The following is a 25,209-nucleotide window of genomic DNA, read 5'->3' on the forward strand; positions in this document are numbered from 1 at the left end:
GAATAAAAGCAAGTTTATGCCAAGGAAGACTCTTTATGTGATTATTATGTTTTTCATTTACCTTCTAAAAAAACCTTTTAACCTTCTAAAAAAGGGAAGTAAAATATTTCTGTAAGTATGACTCATTGTACAGTACTAATTCTACAGTAGATATGGCATAAAATAAGCCCATGGGAATAAGAAAGAGCTGAACTGATTGAAAGGCCAAGGTACGTAATCTTTTCACTGACTCAACCAAAAAGGGGCCATAGGTTATATAAGCGATATGGTAACTTTCACCACTTTTGACAATGAGGAGCCCTACCTACCAGTGTTAAGTTCGAGACCGGGCTTAATGCCTTGGCTCGTCAGTGATGCTTTGATAAAAGATTTGGCAGCTTTGGTGGAAAAGCACACACTTTCAAAAGTTGAAAATGGTAATCCGTTCTAGTCTACAAATTACCCTTTCTTGCCTTAAAGTATCAGCTGGAGAATCATGGAAAGTTGGGTGAGGCTGATTTTTTTGGATTAGTCAAATTCTAAATTTTGGTATAAGCCTAGAATTTGGACTGTTGAGAAAACAATCCTCACTTTTTGATAGGCCCTAGCCTATGCAGAATAATTGTAGTTATCCCATTTTGACTGCAGTTCAATTATGCTATAACCCCAATCCCAAGATTTGCAAGTATCTCATCCAAATTTTGTATTTAGGCTACCATGCATTTTGCCAGTCATTTTTTAATAATATTCTATTGTGGTAACCCCATAGAAGGAACCATGGTAGCCTAATAAAGTAAAAGTTGTACCATTATGCTCTTTGTAAATATCATATTTGTGTCTGTGATTTAAACCCCTTGCTTTTCTGATGGCCCCTAGTATAGCCTAGGCCTTAATAACAGAATCACAATAGAGTTATGATAAATTTTAACTTTGTCATGTAATTTAGCCAGGAAAAAATTGAGCACATCTTTTTATGCTTTCCAAATATAATTTCTTCTGGGGCAAATTCTTTTTGAGCCCTTAAAGTACCTTAAAACAGCCCATCATAACCAAATGTTTGAGATATTTTCTTAAAAAAGTGTCCAGTGAGAAAAAGGTGCAATTTGTAGCTGATTCAGGAATTATAATTTGGTTAATTTTAATAGTAAAATATTACTTTCAAAACTATTTGCATGAATTTAAAAAAATCTGTCTAAAACCTGACAAAACAGCAAAATAAAAAGTACACCATTAGAATCACCATTCTTAAAAACCCTAAATAGGAAGCTTAGGTAAAATTCCAGTTAATTGACTTCTTGCTATCTGAGAAAGGGTTTAGGTTAGGAAAATGAAACTTTCAGGGATGAATCTACAGACTAAAGTATGTCACAGGAAAATATTTTGCAGCAACTACCTCTACTCCTTCTCCCTCTAGATGGCCCTGACCTTTGATGACCTTTAAAAATATGTGTATTATAAAAGTGAAACCTTGCAAAATAGATATTCAGCTTAATTTCAAGCTTAATTTCATGATTTCAAGCTTTGCTTTGGGTCATTTGATTGTTTTGTTTTGTTATTTATATTAATAAACCATCTTTCTCTCTCTAAAATAAAAAAAAAAAAAAAAATTGAAATATAACAAAATTGTTTTCAGCTTCATAACTTTGCTCAATTCCATTTTATAAGGTTTTAAAGATATGCAAATACATTTACTAAATTTTGAAAAAAAAATTGATATGGCTCAAAATTCTACTCAAATAATAGGAATTGCATTTTCAGAACTAAAGGCAGAGAAAAAGCAACTAGTAACTGAAAATTAAGGTAAAATGTTGTTTTGTCTAAATTTCAATAGGTATAGACCTGTCATGCAGGAAAATTTCAGGGCCCTCTAGAGGGAGAAGGAGTGTAGGTGGGTACTTCAAAAAACCTTCCCTGGACACACTTTAGCCTGTACACCCATCCCTGAAAGTTTCATTTTCCTAACCTAAACCCTTTCCAAGATAACAAGAAGTCATTTAACTAGAATTTTACTTTAAGCTTATATCCCCTTCCTTGAATAACAAGGAAAGCACTGATGTTGTTTTCTTTTTGCTAATGACTCATTTAAAAGCTGATTTCAATATCTAATTAGTTTTTAATTAATTTTATAGCTTTACATCATAGCCTTGATTGAAAATTATAATGATTACCTTTTTGAACCTTGTTAAGGGCTCAAAGTGGAATTTGCCCCAGAAGTGATTATTATATTTGGACATAAAAAGCAGCATCAGGTGATTTATTCACTTTCTTTCTATATATATACTAATTTCTCTTCATTTTAAGTTTTAATGTTGCTCCTTACTTTCAGTTGGAATTTTTTTGTTTAATTTCTGATTGTTTGTCAACTAATGCTGAAAATTCCATGTTACACAAAATGGTATAAGCAATTTTTGAAGGTGGACAACCTCAACAGTTAGGAAAGAGTAACAATTTTTCTAAAAAAGATTTTTAAGATTTTCAAAACTTAAGCAAAATCTTGACATGTCTAACTTATTTCACTAAACATCCCCCCCCCTCTCCCTGATAAACACCAAAAAACTTTATACATAGAGGTACAGAATAGCAACAAACAAGAACAAGTTGGAAAGTAACCTGACAACTAGAAAAATATCACAGAAAATCACATGTGAGTAGGTTTTTAGTGCTATGATTTCTCAGTTATATTTGGTGAAGCTGAACTTTTGCAAACAGAAGGAAGAGAGAGAGTACATCTCAGAATAGTCATCTAGAATTTTGAGATTCAGTTATTTGTTGTTCTATGAATTTCTTTGTCTTAAGAACATCTGATATCTTAAAAATCATTTTGCAAGCCTAAATGTCAGCTGACCATGTTAAAGAGTTCATAGTGAATTCTCCAATGGACTAATGGGACTTACTTAGGGGGTTGGGAGGGGGACTATTTAAGAGAGGTTCCTGTAAATCTCCAGTCAAGGGTTTTGGACCATAATTGTTGCAATGGTACTTTTTTATACTTTCATGCTTTTCCACTTAAGAAGTAGCACCCAAAGTACCGTTTTCAGTGCTATATGGCACTTATGGGTGTTAAAACTGATAGAAAGCACAGGGATATGAGCAATTGCTTTCAAATGAGCCATTGAACATATCTATAAAAAGTTCTGGTTGCCCAATAGCTCCAGCTTTTCCACTTGAGACATGGCACCAATAGTGCCATTTGACAATTGCACATGTTGGAATCTTTGAAAAAAACAGATATGAGAAATAGCTTTTATATGAGCTATTAAACATCTGTCTATGATGTTTTTGTAGTACATTATCCCACCCCTTGAGAAATGGTACAAAAGGTGCTATTTTAGTGCCATGTGGCATTTGCTGATGGTGTAATTTATAAAAAGCTTGTAGATATGCAAAATTGCTTTGGACGAGTCATTAAATATCTCTCTATGATGTTATGGTGAACCACAAGTCCTGAAAAAAAAAAAAAAAATCAGGAGACAGATCAGTGCTACCCATGCAAAATTGATTTTACTTGTTGTTCAAGGTGGGGGGCTCTAATTTCTCTGTGTAAGGTTTTGGGTCTGACACTATTTTTGGAGGTTTTCAGGTTTTTTTTTTAAATCACCATAGATTTCTTTTCACAACAAACTTTTGCTTTTAAGATGAACCAAAATAATAGTTATTGTTCTTGAATCAGGGCTACGTGGCATTTTTTTTTCATTGGCAGTTTTTTTCTAAATGCATTTTGTAACTTTTGTTTGCTATGGGCTGTTGTTCACTCTTTACTAGGTTATGGCTACTGCTGCAACCATGATATCATAATAACCCTTGTCCATTGGGCGTGAGAGGTCATGTAATCCCTAGATACATAGTTACTGGACCTTTTTGATGACTTGGATGCACTTAGCATCCTCTGATTTGGTTGAATACTCCATGAAACTTTCAATTTAATACCTTTAGCTGCTCCTGAGACACTGTTGATAAAGGCCTTTTGAGAACCAGCATGCAGAAAGCGCGTTTTGGCTGTTGAACACACCCCTCAGCATCTCCTGACAGTTTCACCTTATTCTTAAAACAGTGTCTTAAGCCTTTTTGGAGACTCGGGAGCAAACATGCTTGCTTTCCCAAGAATGAACCCTCTATGTAGACAACTTGCATAATTTACAGTTCTTGCTCCAGGGGTTTTGAGGAATCTTGTCATCTCCAGAGGCATATTTGTTTGACCTGTTGACTATATTTAACAAATGAATATCTCGAAATTTTGATTGCATGGCTTTGGAGGAGGGCAGTTTAAAAGGATGTGGTGTGTGGGGGGGGGAGGCTGGATGGCCTCTGATCACTTTTGACTCTTAAAAATTACACTAGCTCTTTCAGTTTCCAATCGAATGAGTCCTCTCCATAGTTTATACAACCACTCCTTCCATATGAAGTGGCTCTGAGAAAAAAAAAATATATACATTACAGCCTTATAAGCAATGCTAGAGTGTTATCTCTGGGAATTAAATTGTTAGAATACAATTTAGATTTTAAAACAAAATTTTAATATTCAGTTAAGATATCTGACCTGATCCAGTTTTAAGCTAAATATTTTAACTATAGATGTAAAATCACTTAGGACTGCAAGTTTTGAGTAATTAAAAATTAACCAAAAGCAAAACAACTATTGGCCTTTTTGGGTCTTAGTTCCTGGCAAACCAGCATCTAAAAAAGGCTAGTTGAATTATTCTTATTTTTCTTTGTTGCACTGGAATCAGGTGAACGTGAGTGCCTTTTTCTTAGTAGCAAGCTACTATCCATATTCTTCTTTTTGGCAGTTCTAATTTGTCAGGTTTCTGTAGGTAGCAAATTACCTAGTATGATGATACTTTTTGGACTTAAAGATGCTATAGATAAAGTTTTAAGAGAAGAACAATGCAGTTTTAGGTAGGGTATTTTCACTCTTAGACTAATAATTGAGAAGTGCCTGAGTCATCAGGCACCATTAGTCCTCAGTTTTATAGATTACCAGCTGTTGGTGTGGTGCTTCACACCAAACCAACACCTAGTTGGTGGGGGCGCTTCGCGCCCCTCCCCAAGCCCCCCGCGCACGTAAGTCGTTAAGTGCCATATTAGTTATGCACCATTTTTAACTACGTAAAACTTGCAAATATCCATCCAAACATAAAATTTCTTTAAGATCTGATCAACCATTTGTAAGTTAAAAAAACTTCAATTTTTCTATTTTTTTCCGAATTAACAGGCCTCCCACTCCCCCCCCCCAGATGGTCAAATCGAGAAAACGACTATTTCTAATTTAATCTGATCTGGTTCCCTGATAAGCCTGCCAAATTTCATTGTCCTAGCTTACCTGGAAGTGCCTAAAGTAGCAAAACTAGGACCAACAGACAGACCAACAGAATTTGCAATTGCTATATGTCACTTGGTTAATACCAAGTGTCATAAAAACGGCAAAAAGCTTTCTCCTATATTGCTCTTTCTCTCTGTCTATTTCTCTCATTATTGTACACCTTGGCTTTGCTAGTTCTCTCAGAGATTTTTTACTTACCATAGCAATGAAGCAAAATGTTGAGGAATTTTGGGTTATAAGGGATTGCTGAATTACAGATGTCATTATTTGGACCTAAATATTGACTGTAATCGTTTTGATATTTAATTAGGCTGACTCTCCGTCTGTATTTATATCAGGCAATTATCCAAATAGGAAGCTAAAGAACAAAAGAAAACCATCCTCATTTAATAATGTATAGTTTACTTTTGTTCCCGAAACTAAAGGGGGTGGGGATTTCGTAGTAGAAACAATGTTAAAGTGTCGCAAAAACACTGTTTGCAGGATCCAGGACACTTGGATGTTTGGAAGTTTTTTGAAAATATCATAGCAGCTTTAAAGTATTTATTTTATTTATTATTTTATTTTATGGTGTTATATGCCTGAAATAATATATGAAACATATTTTCTTTGGCTAAAGCGATTTCTATGCCCTTAATTATCTTGCTTTAGATGGTTGTGTTCTTGCTCGATAATGTTAATTTAACTTAACCAAATCTAATTTTCCTCTGAAAAAAAAACGACGAGGATGGGATTCGAACCCACGCGTGCAGAGCACATTGGATTAGCAGTCCAACGCCTTAACCACTCGGCCACCTCGTCTTGTTTGTCGCTCTGATTATATCGTTATTAGTTAAGATTATAAAACGTGAATTGTGTACTCAAAGGCGCCGGCAGAAAATTTTCCGGGGGTGGGCTGGGGGGGGGGGGGGGGCAAGCGCCAAAATATCAGGGATGGTTGGGTGACAGGGAATATATTTCAGGAAATTTTTTGAAGTTTATTTCAAATACTTTCACGAAAAAACTCTCAAATAAAAAGAGCAATTAAATTGCATGCAAAATGAAACAAAATACAGTAAATTTTAAACAACTAGGATTCCTGGTAAAGGGATCAATTTATTTCATCAGTCATATAATTAATTATTATCTATTTAATCTTAAAAGAAAACCAAACTCAAACCAAAATTACAGAAAGATTAGTAGACTTGTCTTTATGCAATTTTCTACGCCGTAGAATAGTTTACAGAAGGAATAGAGATACTCAAAAATCATCCTGCCTGCATAGATACCACGTTTGGATTTTATAACGGCCATGTAAAATATACCTCTTTCAAAACAGGACAATCCCCCCCTCGAACTTAAATCCCTTATATATAATTCAGACATTAAAAAAAATAGAATAGCGGAAGAAAAACAAAATTTAAACTTACTACCCCGCTGTCAGATTAACCCTCTTTGTTTTTATCGTCCTTTTCAACTAAATAAAATGAATAGTTTAGAAAAAAAAATTCGTCATAAGAGAATCTTATCAAATAGTTTGTGATAAAAAACTGGAAGTAAAAAGTAGCTTTGATCAATATTCACCAAAACTAAAATGGAATCCTCGTAGCAATTGCTACACCGGCAGTATTGTTTTTTTATGCTGATTCTAAATATATCAAATTCTTTCAGTTTGTTGTTACCCACCCAAAACCAAAAATCTGAGAAAATTTGCCTGATTTTTGAAAAAAGGGGAAACACCCCCCAAAAAGCAAGTGATCTTATTGAAAATCCCCATATTAGATACATTTTATCAGAGAACCCTACCATAGAGGTTTAAGCTCCAATCTTCAAGGCATGGAATTTCTCTTTTTTTTTCAGAAGAAACATCGTTGATGGATGTTTATTTTTTTTCCCCAAGGGTAATTGTATCAAACAGAAGGTCCAAGATAATTGGGAGGGAGCTCATTCAAACCTAAATTTAAAGCAATTTTTTTAAGCGACCATGCATATTGGGTCAGGGGAGAGTCTTGTTTTTGCCATTTTAGGACACCAAACTGCGACTTTGCCCCGAAGAAGACGAATTTGAAATCAATTTAAAATTCTGAGAGCTAATTGATTTAAAAATATCAGTAACTATATTCCAGGCTTACCTGTTGCGAAAGAAGTAATGCCACACGGTGGCTTTATACCTATTGAAATTTTGACAAAACAACATTTTACCTTAATTTTCAGTTACTAGTTGCTTTTTCTCTGCCTTTAGTTCTGAAAATGCAATTACTGTTATTTGAGTAGAATTTTGAGCCATATCAATGTTTTTTTCAAAATTTAGGAAATGTATTTGCATATCTTTAAAACCTTATAAAATGGAATTAAGCAAAGTTATGAAGCTGAAAACAATTTTGTTGTGCTTTAATTAAGCAGAAGACCTATTTTACAAGGTTTCACTTTTATAAGACACATATTTTTGAACGTCATCAAAATTCAGGGCCCTCTAGAGGGAGAAGGAGCAGATGTAGGTGCTTCAAAATACCTTCCCGGGACATACCTTAGTCTGTAGATTCATCCCTGTAAGTTTCATTTTCCTAACCTAAACCCTTTCTGAGATAGCAAGAAGTCACTCAACTAGAATTTTACCTTGAATTCAACCAAGTTGATTCGCTTTATTTGCAATGAAATTTAGGCTACGTTTGGTGATTGTAATTGCGTATCAGCTACAATGAGAGGGGTGAGTAATTCTTTAGGTTAAGGATAGGGTAGATTCCTAAAAAGAACATTTTAATGGACAAACTGCTTACTCTTGAGGTTTCAGTGAAATGTTGAAAGAGGTAGGGCAGGAGTAGGAATGAATTAAATTGTTTCTCTATACAGCTATAATGTTACATCCCATATTCTACCGGCATAGAGGTGGAAAAGGCAGGTCAGGTCGTCATCAGCTCTTTTCTAGTTTTCAGGATTCAGGATTCTTCAGTTTTCAGGTTTCAGGATTTTCAGGATTCTTTTCAGTGTTGTTTTCTTTTTCTATTTGTATGAAGTACTCTAATTTGTTTAAAGAAATGTATGTAATATATTTATCGAGAAGAAAATCCTCTTGTAGAGGTTGTGATGGCTTCAGTTATACAGAAAATCAGAAGTCTCACAGAATTTCCATCCATACTAACAATAATACTCCTTTTCATCCGACCGAAATTCTTTAGTAGTTAACAATTAACAAGGAATTTGTACTAAAGTTACTATTCACCGCTAATTTTTTAAGTATATTCAAATTTTATCCGAAATTGATGTTGGGAATTTAACGGGCCTGATGAACGTGCAATTACTGGTTTACACTTTTCAAAAGCAATTAATCAGAGAGTTAAGGGGCCGGTACCTCAAATTATATCTTGGTTAGGCCTGAGTATGATTTGGAAAACAATCAGAAATGAAATAAAAATAGCTTTTCAAATGAAAGCATGGGACAGATTTGGAACATATTTGAACAGACTTGTCTTCATATGAAGGGGGCTGTCTCCTCCTTAGCTGCTAACTCTCTACTGTGAAGTTTGGCGTTTTTCAAATTTTTTGAGAAAATTTGCAATTGGAAAGATAAGATTTTTCCAAGCACTAAAAAACTTTTGTTTAATGAGCAAGGTGTTGGGAAGGGGACAGTCTTCCTTATATACAGAGTAATTTTTTTAAGTTCTAAACTTACTCCTTACTTTATTTTAAAACCTTTTCTATTTGTTTAATTATATATCTTGAAACTGTAAAGTTTTATGATTAAAATACTTTTGGTAACGCAGAAAAAATGATCAATATTTCAATGATCTCTGTTTGGATTTTGATGGGTAATCAAACAGTTCGTGGTAAAGAACTGTAAGGAATGACCTGGCTCAATAGTAACCGAAACTTAAAAAAAGCGGAATTTTAAAACCAATAGATATATCAATAGAATTGACTTAATATGGTTATTCCTAATATATAAGTTTCATTAAGTTTAGTCTTACCCATCAAAAGCTACAACCCTGAGAAAATCTGTCCGATTTTCGAAAAAAGGGAGAAAGACCCCCTCGAAGTCATAGAGTTTTAATGAAAATCGCATCATCGGATTCAGCGTATCAAACACCCTACTGTAGAGGTTTCAAGCTCATATCTGCAAAAATGTAGAATTTTGTAATGTTTGCCAGAAGAAGATCACGGATGCGTGTTTATTTGTTTCTTTCTTCTTCTTTTTTCAGGGGTGATCATATCGACCCAGGGGCCTAAACGTCGAGAGAGCGCTCATTCTAACCGAAATGAAAAGTACTAGTGTCCTTTTCAAGTCACCAAAAAATGGAGGGCAACTAGGCCCCTCCCACGTCAATTTCCCAAAATCGTCCGATCAAAATTTTAAGATAGCTGTTTTCTTCAGCATATTTAAAAAGACAAATAACTATGTCTTTAGAGATAAAATGACTCCCTACAGTCCCTGGGGATAGGTTTTAAGTTATAAAATTTACCCATTGTATTATTTGTTATTGCGAAGTATGCATACATTTTTCGGGTGGGGAGGAGAGAACGAATTTTCTGCTGGAAAGATTTTGCACAGGGGGGGGGAATTTTCCATCGAGAGGGAAATTTCCAGGGGGTGTACTTTTCTAGGGAAGTTTTACACTGGGTGTTTTTGCCAGAATTCTTATACAAAATTTCTTTATATGTCTTGCTCTCTCTTTACCGATTCAACTTTAGGCGTGGATATGTTAGGGATAATTGTCAGGGGGTAAATTTTCACCTGGATTCAATTTCCCAGAGGATTTTTCTTTGGAGAGGAGGATGTTTCCGTGGAGATGGAGCCAGGTATCCTGGCGTTGTCTAAAAAACGATCAGAAATTAAATCTAAAATAACAAGTCTTTTCAACTGAAAGTAAGGAGCAACATTAAAACTTAAAACGAAAAAAATCGTTAAGTATATGTGGCGGGTTTCCCCCCCTCCTCAACTCCTTGCTCTTTACGCTAAAGTTTAAATTTTGTCCCAATTCTTTGCAAAGAACTCTTGTAACGCAAGGGTCGTTTAATTAGAACAATAAATAACTTATTTAAAAGTGCCGAAAAACTGTAGCGTGAAGAGCGAGGTGTTGAGGAGGGGGGGGGGAACCGCTGTTTTTATACGTAATAATTTCTGTTCGTTTTAAGTTTTAATGTTGGTTCTTACTTTCAGTTGAAAAAACTTGTTTTTTTTTATTTAATGAAGCCTAGAGACAAACATTTTTCTAATGGCAATGGAAAAAGTATGTCAATTATAGTAAAGGTATATAAAAACGAAGAAAAGTAATTAATTATAAAAAATACACAAAACAATACCCTACTTACAAAAACTAAGATATAAACTTCCAGCATTCAGTTGTTGAGCAATGCCGAAGCGTTGGACGGATATTTTTTAACAATATCGACAGTTTTGAACTTGGTTATCAAACACCAAAATATTTAATGCCTTAAGACTCAATGGTTTATAAAAAAATATCGCATTATCAAAGTAGTTTGTTAAACGAAAAACAGTAAAACTAAAATTAAGAAAATTAAATAAAATGTTTTAATTCAATATTTTTAATCTAATTTTGAATGCAAAAAATAGTATATACGACGCCTTTATTCTTCATAATTGTAAAAAGCTAAATCTTTTTCAAAGTGACACTTTGATAAATACAATCACCCATGGAAAAAAAATTATTATATAAAAAAAAGACGTATCGGTTCTAAGGGAAAATAAAAACTTCCCAGCATTCCGTTCGGGAGAAACATTTCTGATTGTAGTGGCTTCATATATAAGCTCACGGGTACTGTTCCAATGCAAGCAATAGTTGACGACATATTTTTACCGAAAATACCCCTTATTGAGTTGTTTTCCTTGTTTTTTCTATAATTATACGAACTTTCTTGTATACTAATAACGGCACTAATTACTAATAAATAAATACGCATTAGGGATCACTATAAAAAGCTGATTCTTTGACTGAATGTTATCAGTAGTTAGGCTCTTATACTTTCGTTATTTATGAGGATTGTTATTTAGTTATTAGATTTTTTTTTGGCTCCAACAAAACCATATAGAAAAATTTTTTGTGGAAAACTGGAAAAGGGGTTACTCCAGTCACAAATTAGAGCTTGTATTATCCTTATTAAGGGTAAAAATCTATTGGCAGGCACCCAGCAAGGGGCAGCACACATTTTCTCCATGGTTTTTCCCTATTCAGCTCTTTTTCCTTTGGTTTCCTTATAATTAATTTGTAGTCTCAAATTTCCAGGGGGGCCCATCCCCCCCTCCTGCCTATGCCGATGCTCAGAACCTAGTATTATGAAAGAGGATTGGGAAGGGTGGTCTAGTTTTAAAAACTACCAGAGAAAGCTGAGTCTGATATGAAACTAGAGAGTTTAGAATTAGACAATTTAGAAGATGAGTAGAATAGTTTTAGGAAAATAGCTTGAGAAGCAGGCTAGCAGGAAACTTTGGTAAGTTTGTAGCCGACAACATAATTTAGCTAGGATGAATGTGAATGCATCATTTGATGTCTTTTTTTATCCTTTTTCATAATACAACACTTCTGGGGAAAAATTACATTTTGACCCTTAAAGGCTTCAAAATGTAAGAAAAAATTGCCATTTGTAGCATATTCAGTAATTAACTTCCATGTAACCTTTAGTATAGCTGTTTGTGTCTCACAATATTTCTTCCTAGAGATCTGTTGGGTTACGACTGATCTAATAATTTAAAGGATATGAAAGGTGTTCTTTAACATCTCCATTGGGGTCTAAAAAGTACATTTGGCCATATTAATATGGTTCAATCACCTCCTGGGGTCCCCAAAGTAAATAATCTTGGTTTGCAGACTTATCTTCCTATTCTTCCAAACTTTTTCCAACTGTGAAAAAACACCCTGAGCCTTGGTTTGTCTACTTTCAACACCTTCACTGCTCCCACCGTATTTACTAATAATACTGCCAAGGTAAGTGAAACTACCCACCTGGTCAATCTCTTCGTTACCCAACGTCACCTTTTCAACTTCACTTATTCCTAGCCTTAGCGACTTAGTCTTCTTAGCATTAATTTTCAAACCTATTCTAGTACCCTAAACTCGCAAAACCTCTAAAACTTCATTCATTTTGCTCACGCTTTCATCTAAGATACTTAAATCATCAGCATAATCTAAGTCAAGAAGAGTTTTTTCTCTCCATTTAATTCCTGGTCTCCGATTGCCTTTCCTGTATCCTGAAGACAAAGTCCATCAAAATGATCCATGTAAATGGGGATAGAACACAACCCTGCTCAAATCCTGATTTAATACAAAACCAGCTGCTAACCTCATTTCCAACCTTAACCATGACAGTATTATTCTCGTACATAGCACTAATCTCTTTAATGTATTTGTCTGGTATATTATATAAGGATAAGACCTTTGCTAAAGCTCTTCTATCAAAAGAACCGAACGCTTGCTCATAATCTATAAAACTGAGGACCAAAGGTGTTTGACAACTAAGGCACTTCTCATTTATTAACCTAAGAGTGAAAATTTGGTCGACACATCCTTTAACTTTCCTAAGACCACACTGTTCTTCTCTTACAACTTTGTCTACAGCATCTCTCAGTCTAATTATTTAATGCCTCGATAATTGCCACACTCACTCTTATCACCTCTCTTATACAGTGGTTTAATTAAGGTTTTCCTAAGATCGTAAGGTACTTCCCCTTTTCCAAAAATCATAATCTTCAGTAGCTTATTTATAACCTCAGAGCCACCATATTTAAGAAACTCATTTACCACACTATCAGCACCTGGAGCCTTATTATTTTTTTAATTTCTTTTTAGTACTGTCGCTAATTCTTCCTCACAAAACAAATCTTGCTTCACATCCAAGGTATCACAAACTTTTTCATTTTCCTCTATTCTTTTCCTGCAACTGTATTTCGGTTTAGGACATTTTCAAAATGTTCCGCCCATCTCTCTTTAACTTTTTCCTTGTCAATAATTGCAGCCCCGTTCCTGTCTTTAACTGGAACAAGTCCAGATTGACTACTCCCTCTCCATTTATTAACATGCCAGTACAATATTTTACTATTCATGTGCCCATATTCTGTAATGTAAATAACGAAAGGCATTTTCACCGGTTTCATAATATCTAGGGGAGACAAACGTAAATTAACGTTAGCAAAGAATGAGTACAAAAAAGAACAAAAGAGAACAAAACCGTAAGCTCAAAATGAACAAACTGGACCATCAAATGAGACAAGATGAAGAGAACGAGCTGAAATATGTAAATGTTTGACGGAAGATAATGAACAACCTAGACCATCAAGAGTGACAAGACCAATTCAAGCAACTAAGGCAAAAGGCACTAAAAATATCTGATGCAATGATAAACGCAAATAAAGATGATCTTTCAACAACTAATAACATTAAATCAAAGAGTTTTATTTTATTTGTACTTTCCAAGACTATTCAAGACACATATAGTTTTAAATAAAGCGCCAATGATGCAGTAGGTTTTAGACTTTTACAGTGAGAGAAGGAGGCTAAGATTTATTTATTCAATTATGGTAGTACCTATTGTATGTTTGTTTACTATGATTGCTTATTTAATTTCTGTTTGCTTTTGGTATCGTTTATAATAGTAATTTCTGGTCTTTTTAGTTTGAGTAATTTTAGGTTTCTATTTCTTCTTATCTTAAGTTTAATATGGCCTTTACTTTTCTTTAAAAAACTTTTTTTTCGGAATTTTTTTAAATTAATCTGAAAACGCCAAACAAAAACGTGGCTTCAGACATAATTGGGATACCACTAATACTTAAAAATACCTATTCTTATAATTGCTTACTTTTTGTTTATAGAACCCTGGGAACATGGATACAGACCAGAGAAATGTCTCGTGTAAAAAGAAGGCTAACACATCCTTTTGCAGAATATTTGAAGAAAACTAGGACGGTATGTATCCTTTTTTCAATTTTATATTTTGGGAAATAAAAGTTACAAGCCTCGCCTTAGTTTGTGTAATAAAGACCGTAAGGATTCTACGCCTTAGGGACCTTACATATACGATTTGCGAGCAGATTTGGCCTCTTCTAAATTGTAGGCAGTGCTAGTGCTGGTTAAGTAAAGAACCAAGTGGTATTATTTTTTGTTTCTTTTCACCAAGCCAATTCGTATGGAAGAAGCTGCAGAAACTTTGGAGGAGGCTCATTCGATTATAAATTTAAGGCCCTAATACCCTTTTTAAGTGTGAAAAGTGATTGGAGGGCAACCAGTCCTTCTCTCACGCCTCTTTTTGCTGCCCTCTCTCCAAAGATATCTGATCAAAATCTTAAAATAGCCATTTTGTTCAGCATAGTTGGAAGGTTCAATAGCTATGCCTTTGGGTATGTTATACTCATCACAGCGCTTGAGGCAAGGGCTGTGAGTTGTGTAATTTACCCATTGTTTGCCTTTATCTAAGTTAGTGGATAAGAAAATTAGAAAAGAGTAAAATCTGCTCTTCTTCATTATTTTCCTTGATGATACAAGCGTGAACCCAAATAGAACTGAACGTGAAAATGCACTAATATTCTTGAAATTATCAACCAGAAATACCTAACCCTTGGTTCAATTATTAACCAAAAGTTTTATTTGAAAATTCTAAGAAGGTTATAGGAGGAGGATCTTGAAGCGCCTGAAATTCTGGTCCCTTGTGTTTCCGTTATGATAACGCCCCTGCACACATGTACGGGTATTTGACTTTCATGGGTGGTATATCGATCCCCTTGCCTCTGTATTTGCTTGACCCAACCCTGCGTGGAATTTTAATTTTAGCCTCTGTATCTGCGTAGAATGCGTGGAAAACCTAGAGAGACTGCAGAAGAGTACAGAAAAGAACAGAAGAAGAGTACAGAAGAGACCACCATCCGCTAATCTTTGTTAGTTTCCTTGATAGTTCGAGCATGACCCCCAAAACAATGGGGTTGAAAGCGCGCGAATATTCTTGAAATTATCAACTGGAAATACCTAACCCTTGGTAAAATTATTAAGCAGCATTTTATTTGGAAATTCTAAGAAGGCTATGAAAGGAGTATCTGGAAGTGCTTGGAATCCAGGTTACTGATATTTCCATTGTGACAACGTCCCAGCACACATGCAGTTTGTATGAACTTGTATTTGGACTCTCAAGGGTGGTGTATCGACCCCCTTGCCTCTGTATTTGCTTGACCTAACCCTGCTTGAAATTTTAGTGTTCTGAGAATGAAAAAAGAAAAAACATAGAGAGACTAAGATTTTAGAAGAGACTACAATCTGCTCATCTTTATTAATTTCTTTGATCGTATGAGCATGAATCCCAAAATAATGGGGTTGAAAGCGCGCGAATATTCGTGAAATTGTCTACTGGAAATACTTAACCCTTGGTCAAATTATTAAACAGTATTTTATTTGGAAATTCTAAGAAGGCTATGAGAGGAGGATCTGAAAGCGCCTGGAATTCAGATCACTGGTATTTCCAAAGTTGACAACGCCCCAACGCACGTGGACTTTGTTTGAACTGGTATTTGGACTCAGAGGTGGTATATCGATCCCCTTGCCTCTGTTTTGCTGGACCTTAGCTTGCATTGAATTTTAGTGTTCTGAGAATAAAAAACAACAACAACTAAAAACAAAAGTGTTTTGGTGGTGCAGAGGCTGTAAGAATTTAGTCTATAGCTTTTGGTGCATGCTTGCCCGAACCTCTTCCTTCTTTTTTTCGGGGGCGGGGGGTGGGCGAAAAAATCAAAAAGTGTATGTGTTAATCATAAATTTTTAATTTTTTTAGGGATTGCCGCCGAAGTACTCGCAGGAAGGGCATCTAAGAAAGCAGTAATTGAAAAGAAGAAAAACTTAACACTTCTCTATAGACGGAAATCCAAAAATGTATCCGAAAAACCTATCAATTTAGATTTATAAGATTCATTCAAAGAAAAGAACCGAAAAAAACTAATATATAATTCATCTTGTTTAGAAATCACACGAAGGTCTCACTCAAGACAATCAGAGTTTCCTGTCTGAAGTTGTCCGGGACAAGTATGTCGGCCAGTCTTTTCCACCCCCAGAAGCTGAGCCATTGCCCTTGATTCGTGTAACTGGCAGCCCTTTGAAGGGAGTCCCTGCTAAAGCTGTTGAGTGGACGCCACGGACCTTCCGTGCAGGTTTAATTGCCAGAAATATTGGAGTATACCCTTTGTATAATAAGGATGGGAGAAAAGTAATGACCACCTTATTACAGGTAGGATTTTTTCATCCTTATTTGCGTTTGTTGAGTGATTCTATGAATTGTTTCATCAACAATGAAATAATCTCGCTTTTATTTAGAACAGAATATAGAATAGAATTTAATTTAAAAATTTCTTTCACAGCATTGTTGCCAAATTTGAATTTCGCGTCACAAATAGCGCTAGAACATATGTACCATATTGATTTTTTTTTTCATCGCTGATGTTCACGGCAGTACAAAGTAGGATAGGATAAGATGTTTATATATCTTATAAGATAAGATATTATATAGGGTAGGAAAAGATCTCTATCACAAGCCCTCAAAGGGCCGAATTCGGACTTCGGAGTCAACATAATACATGGTTGCACTAACAATGCAAAAAACAACAAAGATAAATAGAAATCATAATGAATAGTCAATTATGAGTCAATAAAGTACGTAATAACATGAGTCCAAACTTAGTTAAAAAATCAAAAAAACAAAAATAGAATTAATGATTAGTTTCCTTGGCTATTATACAATTCAACAAAACTTGGGAGAAAATTTGTCCGATATCGTTCACACTTACCAGGGACGGATTCAATTTAGGCTGATGAATTTAAACAAAATCAATTAATAAGCATAGTGAAAATTGTCAATTACAATCCGGAATCCCAAACAAAGGGTGAAAGTTGGTGCTGGGTAGGGGAGGGCAGTACTCCCGTTTTGGCATTGTTTTGCCCCTCTAGATCTAGTTTTGTCCCCCTATTTTCGTTTTCCTTCTCTAACAGTTTCAAGAATAAACAGGGTTTATGATTATATTGATGATCATTATTATATCATTTTTTTTTGTTACGCGGCTTGTTATCCATACAATACAAATTGCTTACTTCTCGTTTTAGCTTTATTTTTACCATCTTTACTTTTTACTATCTTTAACATTTGTGCTACTCACCTCACTTTCGGCTGTTTGCTCGAAAATGAGTATGCCTTTCTCTAGTTTAGAATTTATGTCAATACACTTAAACCATAGCAAAAGTAAGCAAACACAGCAGCGACATCTATCTTATTTAGAAGAGAATTTTTGCTAAGGTCCTAAGTACCTTCTTCGTACAAATCCTGATCATTTTTAGAGTTAGAAATGTAAATGAAATAAGAAAAAACATGAGGATAAAACTTTTGTTATGGTTGTTTGTTTTAGATTTCGGAGAAAAAATTAAAATTTTTTTGTTTTCTCAACAACTTCAAAGAGATACAAATTTGTAGCTTTTTCTGTCTACTAGAGACATTTTTAGTAATTTCTTGGTGCTTTCTCTAGTTCCTAGTGTAATGCTTTTCCGTTATGCTTCTGCTAATAGCTATAGCCATCTACGAAGTCGAAACTCTTACTTCATAAATAATCAGTTTCTTAATAATACAATATAGATTCTCAAAGGCGAGTAATTCTGGAACTTCTTATTATTAGAGTGATTTTAAATGATATAAACTAGAGAACTGTCAAATGGATGACCCCAAAAAATTATATTCAATAATCACTTGACGTTAATGACATTAATTACGTGACCTGTGTTCTATATTATTTTAACTTACCAACCGTCCAAACTTACCAACGGTCCTTGTATAAAGAAACTGTTTATATTAGTGAATTTACTCAAGTCCCGCCGTCCTCAAGGCCCTTTTTGGGGCCTCTTTTTTCGCCTGTTCATTGATGTGCTTTGTGTGGGAGCTTCTGCCTTCGGCCAGGCGAAGGAATTGCGGTTGGCTATAAGATGAAAAGTTTTCTTTCCATTGTTTTGAGTGGTGACCTCTGAGGCGAGAACCGCTTCCTTGTCCATCGAATGCTAGCTTCGGAAGATGAGTGCTATCCATGCGTTGTATTTGACTTAGCTGTCTGAGTTTTTGTAGATTTATTTTATTCATTATTTTATGTTTGATTTCCAAATTTTGGATGTGCTTGGAGTTAGAGGCTGTGTCATGTTAGAATTAATAAATCCGCTTGGGATCTACTGATTTTACGAAATCTTTTCATAAAAAGATTTAGATGCCTGAGAGGATTCAATTAATTTTTATTGTGTACAGCAGTGCTATCTATTATGGACTTAGAATATTGCGAACTTGCAGTAAAATAGTTGTCCCGCAGTATTTTAAAAACGTAATAATTAGTCGGTTTTAGCTGTGGGAAAACTACGCATTCAAGTGACTTGAAAAAGAATTTTGTGTGCACAAAAAAACAAAAAAAACTACATGTTTCTTCTTAACTCAAGCCAAAATAATAGTCCAAAAAAGCCAAATAACGACGAGAGGAGTAATACTCCATGGACAGGGTTACGTGAGGGGACCTTACCATGGACGAATTTTTCATGAGGGAAGAGAATTCTCAATGAGGGGAGATAATTTTCCCTGAAGGGGGTGCCGGATTTCCCAGCATTATTTAAACAAACATCAGAAATAAAAAGAAAAATCCAATTGAGAGTAAGGAGCAACATTAAAACTTAAAACAAACAGAAATTATTATGAGGGGGTTCGCCCGCTCTTCAATACCTTGCTTTTTATGCTAATGTTTTTTTATTACTTTCAAAAGAGCTATTTATTCTAATTAAACGGGCTTTGTGATTCAAGAGTCATTCATAAAGAACTGGAACACGAATTCGAACTTTAGCGTAAAAAGCGAGGTATTGACGAGGGTGCTAACACCCCTTATATACGTAATGATTTCTGTTCGTTTTAAGTTTTAATGTTGCTCCTTACTTTCGGTTGAAAACACTTGTTTTTTTTTTATTTCATTGAAAAGAAAGGCTACATGAGTAACCTGAAACCAATGTCAGCTTCCCGGGAAAAGTTTTTTGGTAAAATTACCAGCCGCTCTTGATGCAGCACCAGGGGTCATGGCTTCTATAGGCTATTTAATGGTAGAAAAAAAATACTGCCCAAGTCTTGACCTGAATTTCCTTATGTGTGACGAGTTGGTTAAGACGCAATTGCGTAGAGATTAGGGTGCTTAGGCTCTCTCGCCACGGATACGACGAGCTAGCTGAATATCTTTTGGCATGATGGTCACTCTCTTGGTGTGAATGGCACACAAGTTGGTATCCTCAAAAAGTCCAAAAAGTCAAGTTTTTGAGCAAGTTTTTGGTTGTCACAAATGGATTGGACTCTAGCTCCAATTTCTCTTCCTTTCAATTGCTAAGTCTTTTATTTGCAATAGTTAATAGAGTGGGTATATAAAGGAAGTATATTGTGGCGAAATATCGACCTTTGGGTTGTATCTTCATCTTCAATAGTTTTGGCTTAAGCTCCCTTTTAATATTATTTCAGGTCCTTGATAATCACGTGATTAAGTATATATCCCCAGAAGAGTATCTTCAAAGGGTTGGTGGTTCGAAATATAAAGGAAAATATCCTCGTGGTGTTTTGGTTGTCGGTGCAGATGGTGCTGACCCTCGTCTGGTGAGTATTTTTTCATGTTTATTTTTATCTCTCTTATAATCTTGCGAAGACTGCTAATCTTGTAGTTTTGCACGGATTACTGCTGGGGTTCAAAAGTAAAAGTCTAGATGGTTCAAACGAACAAGATTAGCAATTTCAACAATTCCTGCCAAGAAAAGCCTATTTAGCTATTTAGTTTACAATTATATTTAAAACATAGTTGTTGATATATTTTTTTTTTTTTGCGAAGATCCACTTATGGGATACACTTCCGAGTGACAACTTCATTGTTGTGGTGATAAACTTGCCAAGAAGCTAATGTCCAGAGGCCAACTTCTGTTAGCAGTTCTTGTTGAAAGAAATTCCAATTTAATGAAATGATTGAGTGTCCAATTTTGGTACACAACAGAGAAAAACTATATCAGATAAGGGCTCTGTGCAAATGCAAGATAAGTCCCAATCCAGCACTAAAATGAGTTGAAGGCACGAAACAGGACTTTATCCCCTCCTTCCACCAAGTTTAGCTATAATTAATCTATATTATACAATTATATATATTTTTCGTGTTTAATTGTATCTGTACTTTTTTTTTTATCTTGGAAAGAGTACGGCAGGGGTTCGGAGGGGAAAAGCCAGATTTTCAAAGAATAAGTTTAGCAACTCCAGCAATTTCCCGGCAAGAAATACATTCTCCATTTAGTTTCCCTGCTTGTTTTTACTAATTATCGTTAGGGCTAGTCAAAATCCCTCAAGAAGTCAATAATTTGAATAGACTTGTCTATTCAGTTCCCTTAGTATGATATACAGGGTCTGTCCAAATTTTTTTTGTAATTTCGAAAAAGTCGTATATTCAACATAAACCTACAAATGAACCAATACTTTTCGAAATACTGTCCCTTCTGACTCGATACAACTCGTCCAACGTTTCACCAATCCCCCTAGGCTCCCTAGAAGGCGTCAACAGGGTCTTCTCGTTTATAGGCTATCGGAGCGTCTTTTACATTTTCCCAGCTTCCCACGGTTATGTCCTTCGACTGATCCCTTGATTCCTGGAAAAAAAAATTTTGCTAGACCAAATCTGGGCTTAAGATGCCAGCGGGAACGTAGCGATGCCCTTTGTCACTAGTAACTCATAAACAATGAGCGCAATATGACTGGGCGAATTATCGTGATGCAAGATCTAATCGTCACGAATTCCTTTTTGGGGTCGTCCAACCCCTTCACCGTAATACTGAGCTGTTAACACCCTATCCTTGGGGCATAGATACATTTAATCTTTTTTGTCAAAAAAGACGATAAGCATGACCTTTACCTGCGATTTGCTCACTCTTGCTTTCTTTGGTCGAGGAGACTCATGGGTGAGCCACTTACTCCTCTGACATTTGGATTCAGAATCATGTTTGAAAATCCATGTTTTTTCACCTTTGACGACTCTGTCTATTGAGTCAGAATCGGTTTCGTAGTCTTCAAGCAAGTACTGACACTTGGACCTTCGCTCCATCTCTGAGCACTTGGGAAATCATTTTACCTCTCACTTTTCTCGTATGCAAATCCTTGGTCGAAATTCGGTGAGCAACTGTTTTCGGCACATTACTCATGTCAGCTACTATCCGAACACTCAATCATTTATCACTACTTAAAAGTTGTCGCACATTTTCTACCGTATCGTCAATTTTGGTTGTTGAAGGACGCCCTGAGTGCTCATCGTCGTCAACGGAGTCGAGAACCTTCTGTTCAAGAAAATCTTTATCTCATCAGCATCTTTATCATATCAGCTCCATTCTTGGAGCAGAACGTGACTCACTTTCGCTGAAGCCTTCCACCACTATTCTCGCCAGGATTTGTGATGCTCAAGCGCGTTGGGGCAGTGGAAAAAATATCGCTACCGGAACTTTAGTGATATCCCCTGGATACAAACTTGGTTTGATATATACAAACATGGAAATCATACAAACTAATTAAGCTGGTGAATAGACAATATAAACATGTAAATAATACAAACTAATTAAGTTGGTGACTACACAAATTCTCTGGCTTGAAAAAACTCGGTTTTTGGTTTCCTGCAAATGATTGTGTGCTGCATTTTTTCAAGAGATCCAACTGCACAGTTGGTACGCAAGTATTTTTGTTCCCTCGTTCGTCAAGATTTTTAATTCTGCACCCACTCATCAATAATTGTGTATATTTATTTTTAGTTCATTATTCTTTTTTTTTTTTTGACTCTGTTGGAGTCAGTGTATAATTTTGTATGACGATGGCTATGGCTGTGATTTTCATATATTTTATATGTTTAGTGCTTTTTTTATGACAAAATTGCCAATGATTGGCATGACCATGTAAGGTGTTTGAAAAAAAATCGTTTTATTATTATATTATTAAGTGTAAAAAACAAAAAATATAAAATTGAAGGTCTTGTTCCTTAAAAATTGAATTCCTGGTTTTGCGAAATTTTTTAAGAAGTATATGGTTGTGTAAGTATCTACTTAACCAGTTTAAAGTTAACTACTTAATCTACTTCATCAGATTTCATTTTTGATGTCCTTTGTACTTTGGATATTCATAATGTTGTGCTTCTTAGGAAAAAGACTGAGGAAAATCACACTATGATTGCTAGTTGGCAGCTTGTAGGCTGTGCAAACTAGTACTATAGCATAATACTACTTAAAAAAGTTATTGCTTGCAGTTTACCAAAGAATATTGTTCTCTCTTTGGACCTTCTGGGGTGCTACCGAAGAAGGCCCTTTCAAGATTTCTTGTTTCGCCAGGAAGTGAACTACCCCCAGGAACGCCTCTATTTGCAAATCATTTTAGGGTAGGGGATTATGTTGATGTGGCTGGGAAAACGTAAGTTTCGGTTTTATTATATTTATGTATGTGTATATTTTTTCTTCAAAAACGAGTATATAAAATAAACAACAACACAGATCACATCATTGCGGAAGAAGTTTGTAGAGAATTTCGTTATATAACTGAAACTCAACCAACTTTACAGTTGATGGTTCTCAATCTTCCTACAAAAGAAACTTCCAACCTACTGAGCTGTAAGATTTCTTCTTCTTTAACTAAAATGTATACCTAAAACAAAGCCAGCATTAAGTTTAATAAATATTCTAAATTTCCCTTCCAAAACAACAAAAACGAAAGAAAAAAAAAGAAAATTATCTCTTCTCCATTTTCCCTTCCTTCACCCCAGTCCCAAAAATTAAACCCAATCAACCGACCTGTAAGACTTCCTCTTTTACACCGAAAGTTTGGCCTTATTTTTAATTCTGGTTTTTAATTTGTTTGTAATGAATACATTTTTGGTTGTACTCAAAGTTCTTTTTCATGTTTCAAATCGCAAATGTGCTGCCTTTAAATATTTTTAAGGAATAAATAAAGTTGCATAAAAATCGCAACTATGAAGTGAAGCGGTCGTACTTTCTTTTCTGTGGGTTTGGAAAACAATTTGTTTTTCTTTTCTAGCTTTTCTCTCAGAATGAAGCAAAAAAAAAACCAGCGCTACTAAAAACAAATAAATAACAAAAAACTAAGAAAAAGAATGGTTTCCTTGTTTCGTTTTATTCGTTCTTTCTTTTCGCTTTGTTTCTCTTTTTTCCCCGTTTTTCGTTCCACTTTCTGTGTGTTTGAAAATCAATTTGTTTTTCTTTTTTAGCTTTTCTCTCAGAATGCAACAAAAAAACCCAGTGCTATCAAAAAGAAATAAATAATCAAAAATTAAGAAAAATAATGGTTTCCTTGTTTTGTTTTATTCATTCTTTCTTTTCGCTTTGTTTCTCGAATTTCCCCGCTTTTCCTTCCACTTTCTGTGTGTTTGAAAGTCAATTTGTTTTTCTTTTTTAGCTTTTCTCTCAGAATGAAACGAAAAAAAACCAGCGCTACTAAAAATAAATAAATAACAAAAAACTAAGAAAAAGAATGTTTTCCCTGTTTTGTTTTATTTATTCTTTCTTTTCGCTTTGTTTCTCGTTTTTTCCCTGTTTTTCCTTGCACTCTTAAACGGAATAGTAGAGGCCTTTGGTGGAATTCTCTGTTTAATCTAACAGCGTTGATTATTATTCTTATAATTGTTGTATTTTCAATAAGTTACGCCTAATTGGGATCATACAAGCTCAACTTCCGTAAATGTATTTTTCTACAATTAATATAGGCATGACGGAATGGAAATTTCTTGTTTTACCGAAAAGGGGTCTGTAAGTAACGGAGTTCATTTATTTTCGGTCACTGTATTTTAATTTATTGTTTAATTCAAGAAGAAAAAGCTTGGAATTTAGATAGATGAAAAAGTTTGTCCCAAAATCAAACATATACTTTTATTAAGCTCCATAAATTACGCAAGAAACTGAGGATCGTTAAGGAGTAATGGGAGTTCCACTTGCGAGGGTTGTCGTCAAGCTTCAGTTCTGTTAAGACTAGTTAAACACATCCAAAGGGCTGTCTCAATTTACGAGGATTTTTCGTTATCTTCAAGCACAGGTTTCTGGTATTTCGAAACATTCTGCTTACCTTGGTGCAGGTCGTATAAATCTTTTCATCAAACTGTGATAAAATTTTGTGCTAGCCCTTGTGATTTTGGTATAATTCATAAAAAATTCCAAAAATGTCAGATTGAGTGAGTGTAGAGCCCAGTTAAGTGCACCCTTCAAGCAACATTTGCTCGGGATGCTGCTCACCAGACGGGAAGAACAATCTTAGCAGCAATCCTTGATCATGAATGAGACTCCAAAGCGAGCAGTTTTACACGTCTTGTCTAGCACTAGGCCTATTGGGCTATTGAAAACTTTGGTGGACAGAGAAGCTGGTGGCTTAGTTTTCCACCGACATGAAGCTCCTGCAAATTTAACTGCAGAACGTCATAAAAGGCTGTGACTTAAACGGACGGTTTGACTTTAAGCATTAACAATGCTCCAAAGCTGGGGGATTCACACACCATGTCTAGCACCACTATAGTTCTCCGCCAGCACAAAGCTGCTACCAACTTTACTGCAAAACTTCGGAAAAGGCTGTGACTCAAACAGCTGAAAATTGTCACCTAACCGGCAAGTCAATCCTTGCAACAATCTTCAAGCATGAACGAGGCTCTGAAGCTGGCAGTATTCCCCGTTCTGTCTAGCACCAAGCCTGTTGACAATCTTGGGCTAGGGAGTGAAGCTGCGAATTTAGTTTTTCACCAACTTGAAGCTCCTCCCAACTTTACTACAAAACTTCGGAAAAGGCTATGACTCAAGTTATTAAATAGCGACACCAAACCGGCAAACCTGAGCAACAATCCAAATGTGGCAGCTTTAAACGACTTGTCTAGCACGAAGCCTTTTGACAAGTTCTGT

The 25,209-nt window shown here is 35.3% G+C and overlaps 1 protein-coding gene and 1 non-coding gene across 2 annotated transcripts in view; one reads left to right on the forward strand and one right to left on the reverse strand.

Moving 5' to 3' along the window:
* Positions 1–345: 345 nt before the first annotated feature.
* LOC136032748 (large ribosomal subunit protein uL3m-like) overlaps positions 346–25,209 on the forward strand; it is a 32,782-nt gene continuing 7,918 nt past the window's right edge. The window contains exons 1-5 of the mRNA XM_065713083.1: positions 346–487; positions 14,097–14,190; positions 16,226–16,489; positions 19,772–19,903; positions 22,566–22,726. Of these exons, the coding sequence (XP_065569155.1) occupies positions 414–487; positions 14,097–14,190; positions 16,226–16,489; positions 19,772–19,903; positions 22,566–22,726 (725 nt within the window). The 5' untranslated portion in view covers positions 346–413. The remainder of the gene's footprint in view (positions 488–14,096; positions 14,191–16,225; positions 16,490–19,771; positions 19,904–22,565; positions 22,727–25,209) is intronic.
* Positions 6,019–6,100, reverse strand: Trnas-gcu (transfer RNA serine (anticodon GCU)). The gene has a single exon. It is a non-coding gene; the product is annotated as a tRNA-Ser (tRNA).

This window comes from Artemia franciscana, chromosome 11 (genome assembly GCF_032884065.1).
Source record: "Artemia franciscana chromosome 11, ASM3288406v1, whole genome shotgun sequence".
Classification (NCBI taxonomy): Eukaryota; Metazoa; Arthropoda; class Branchiopoda; order Anostraca; family Artemiidae; genus Artemia; species Artemia franciscana.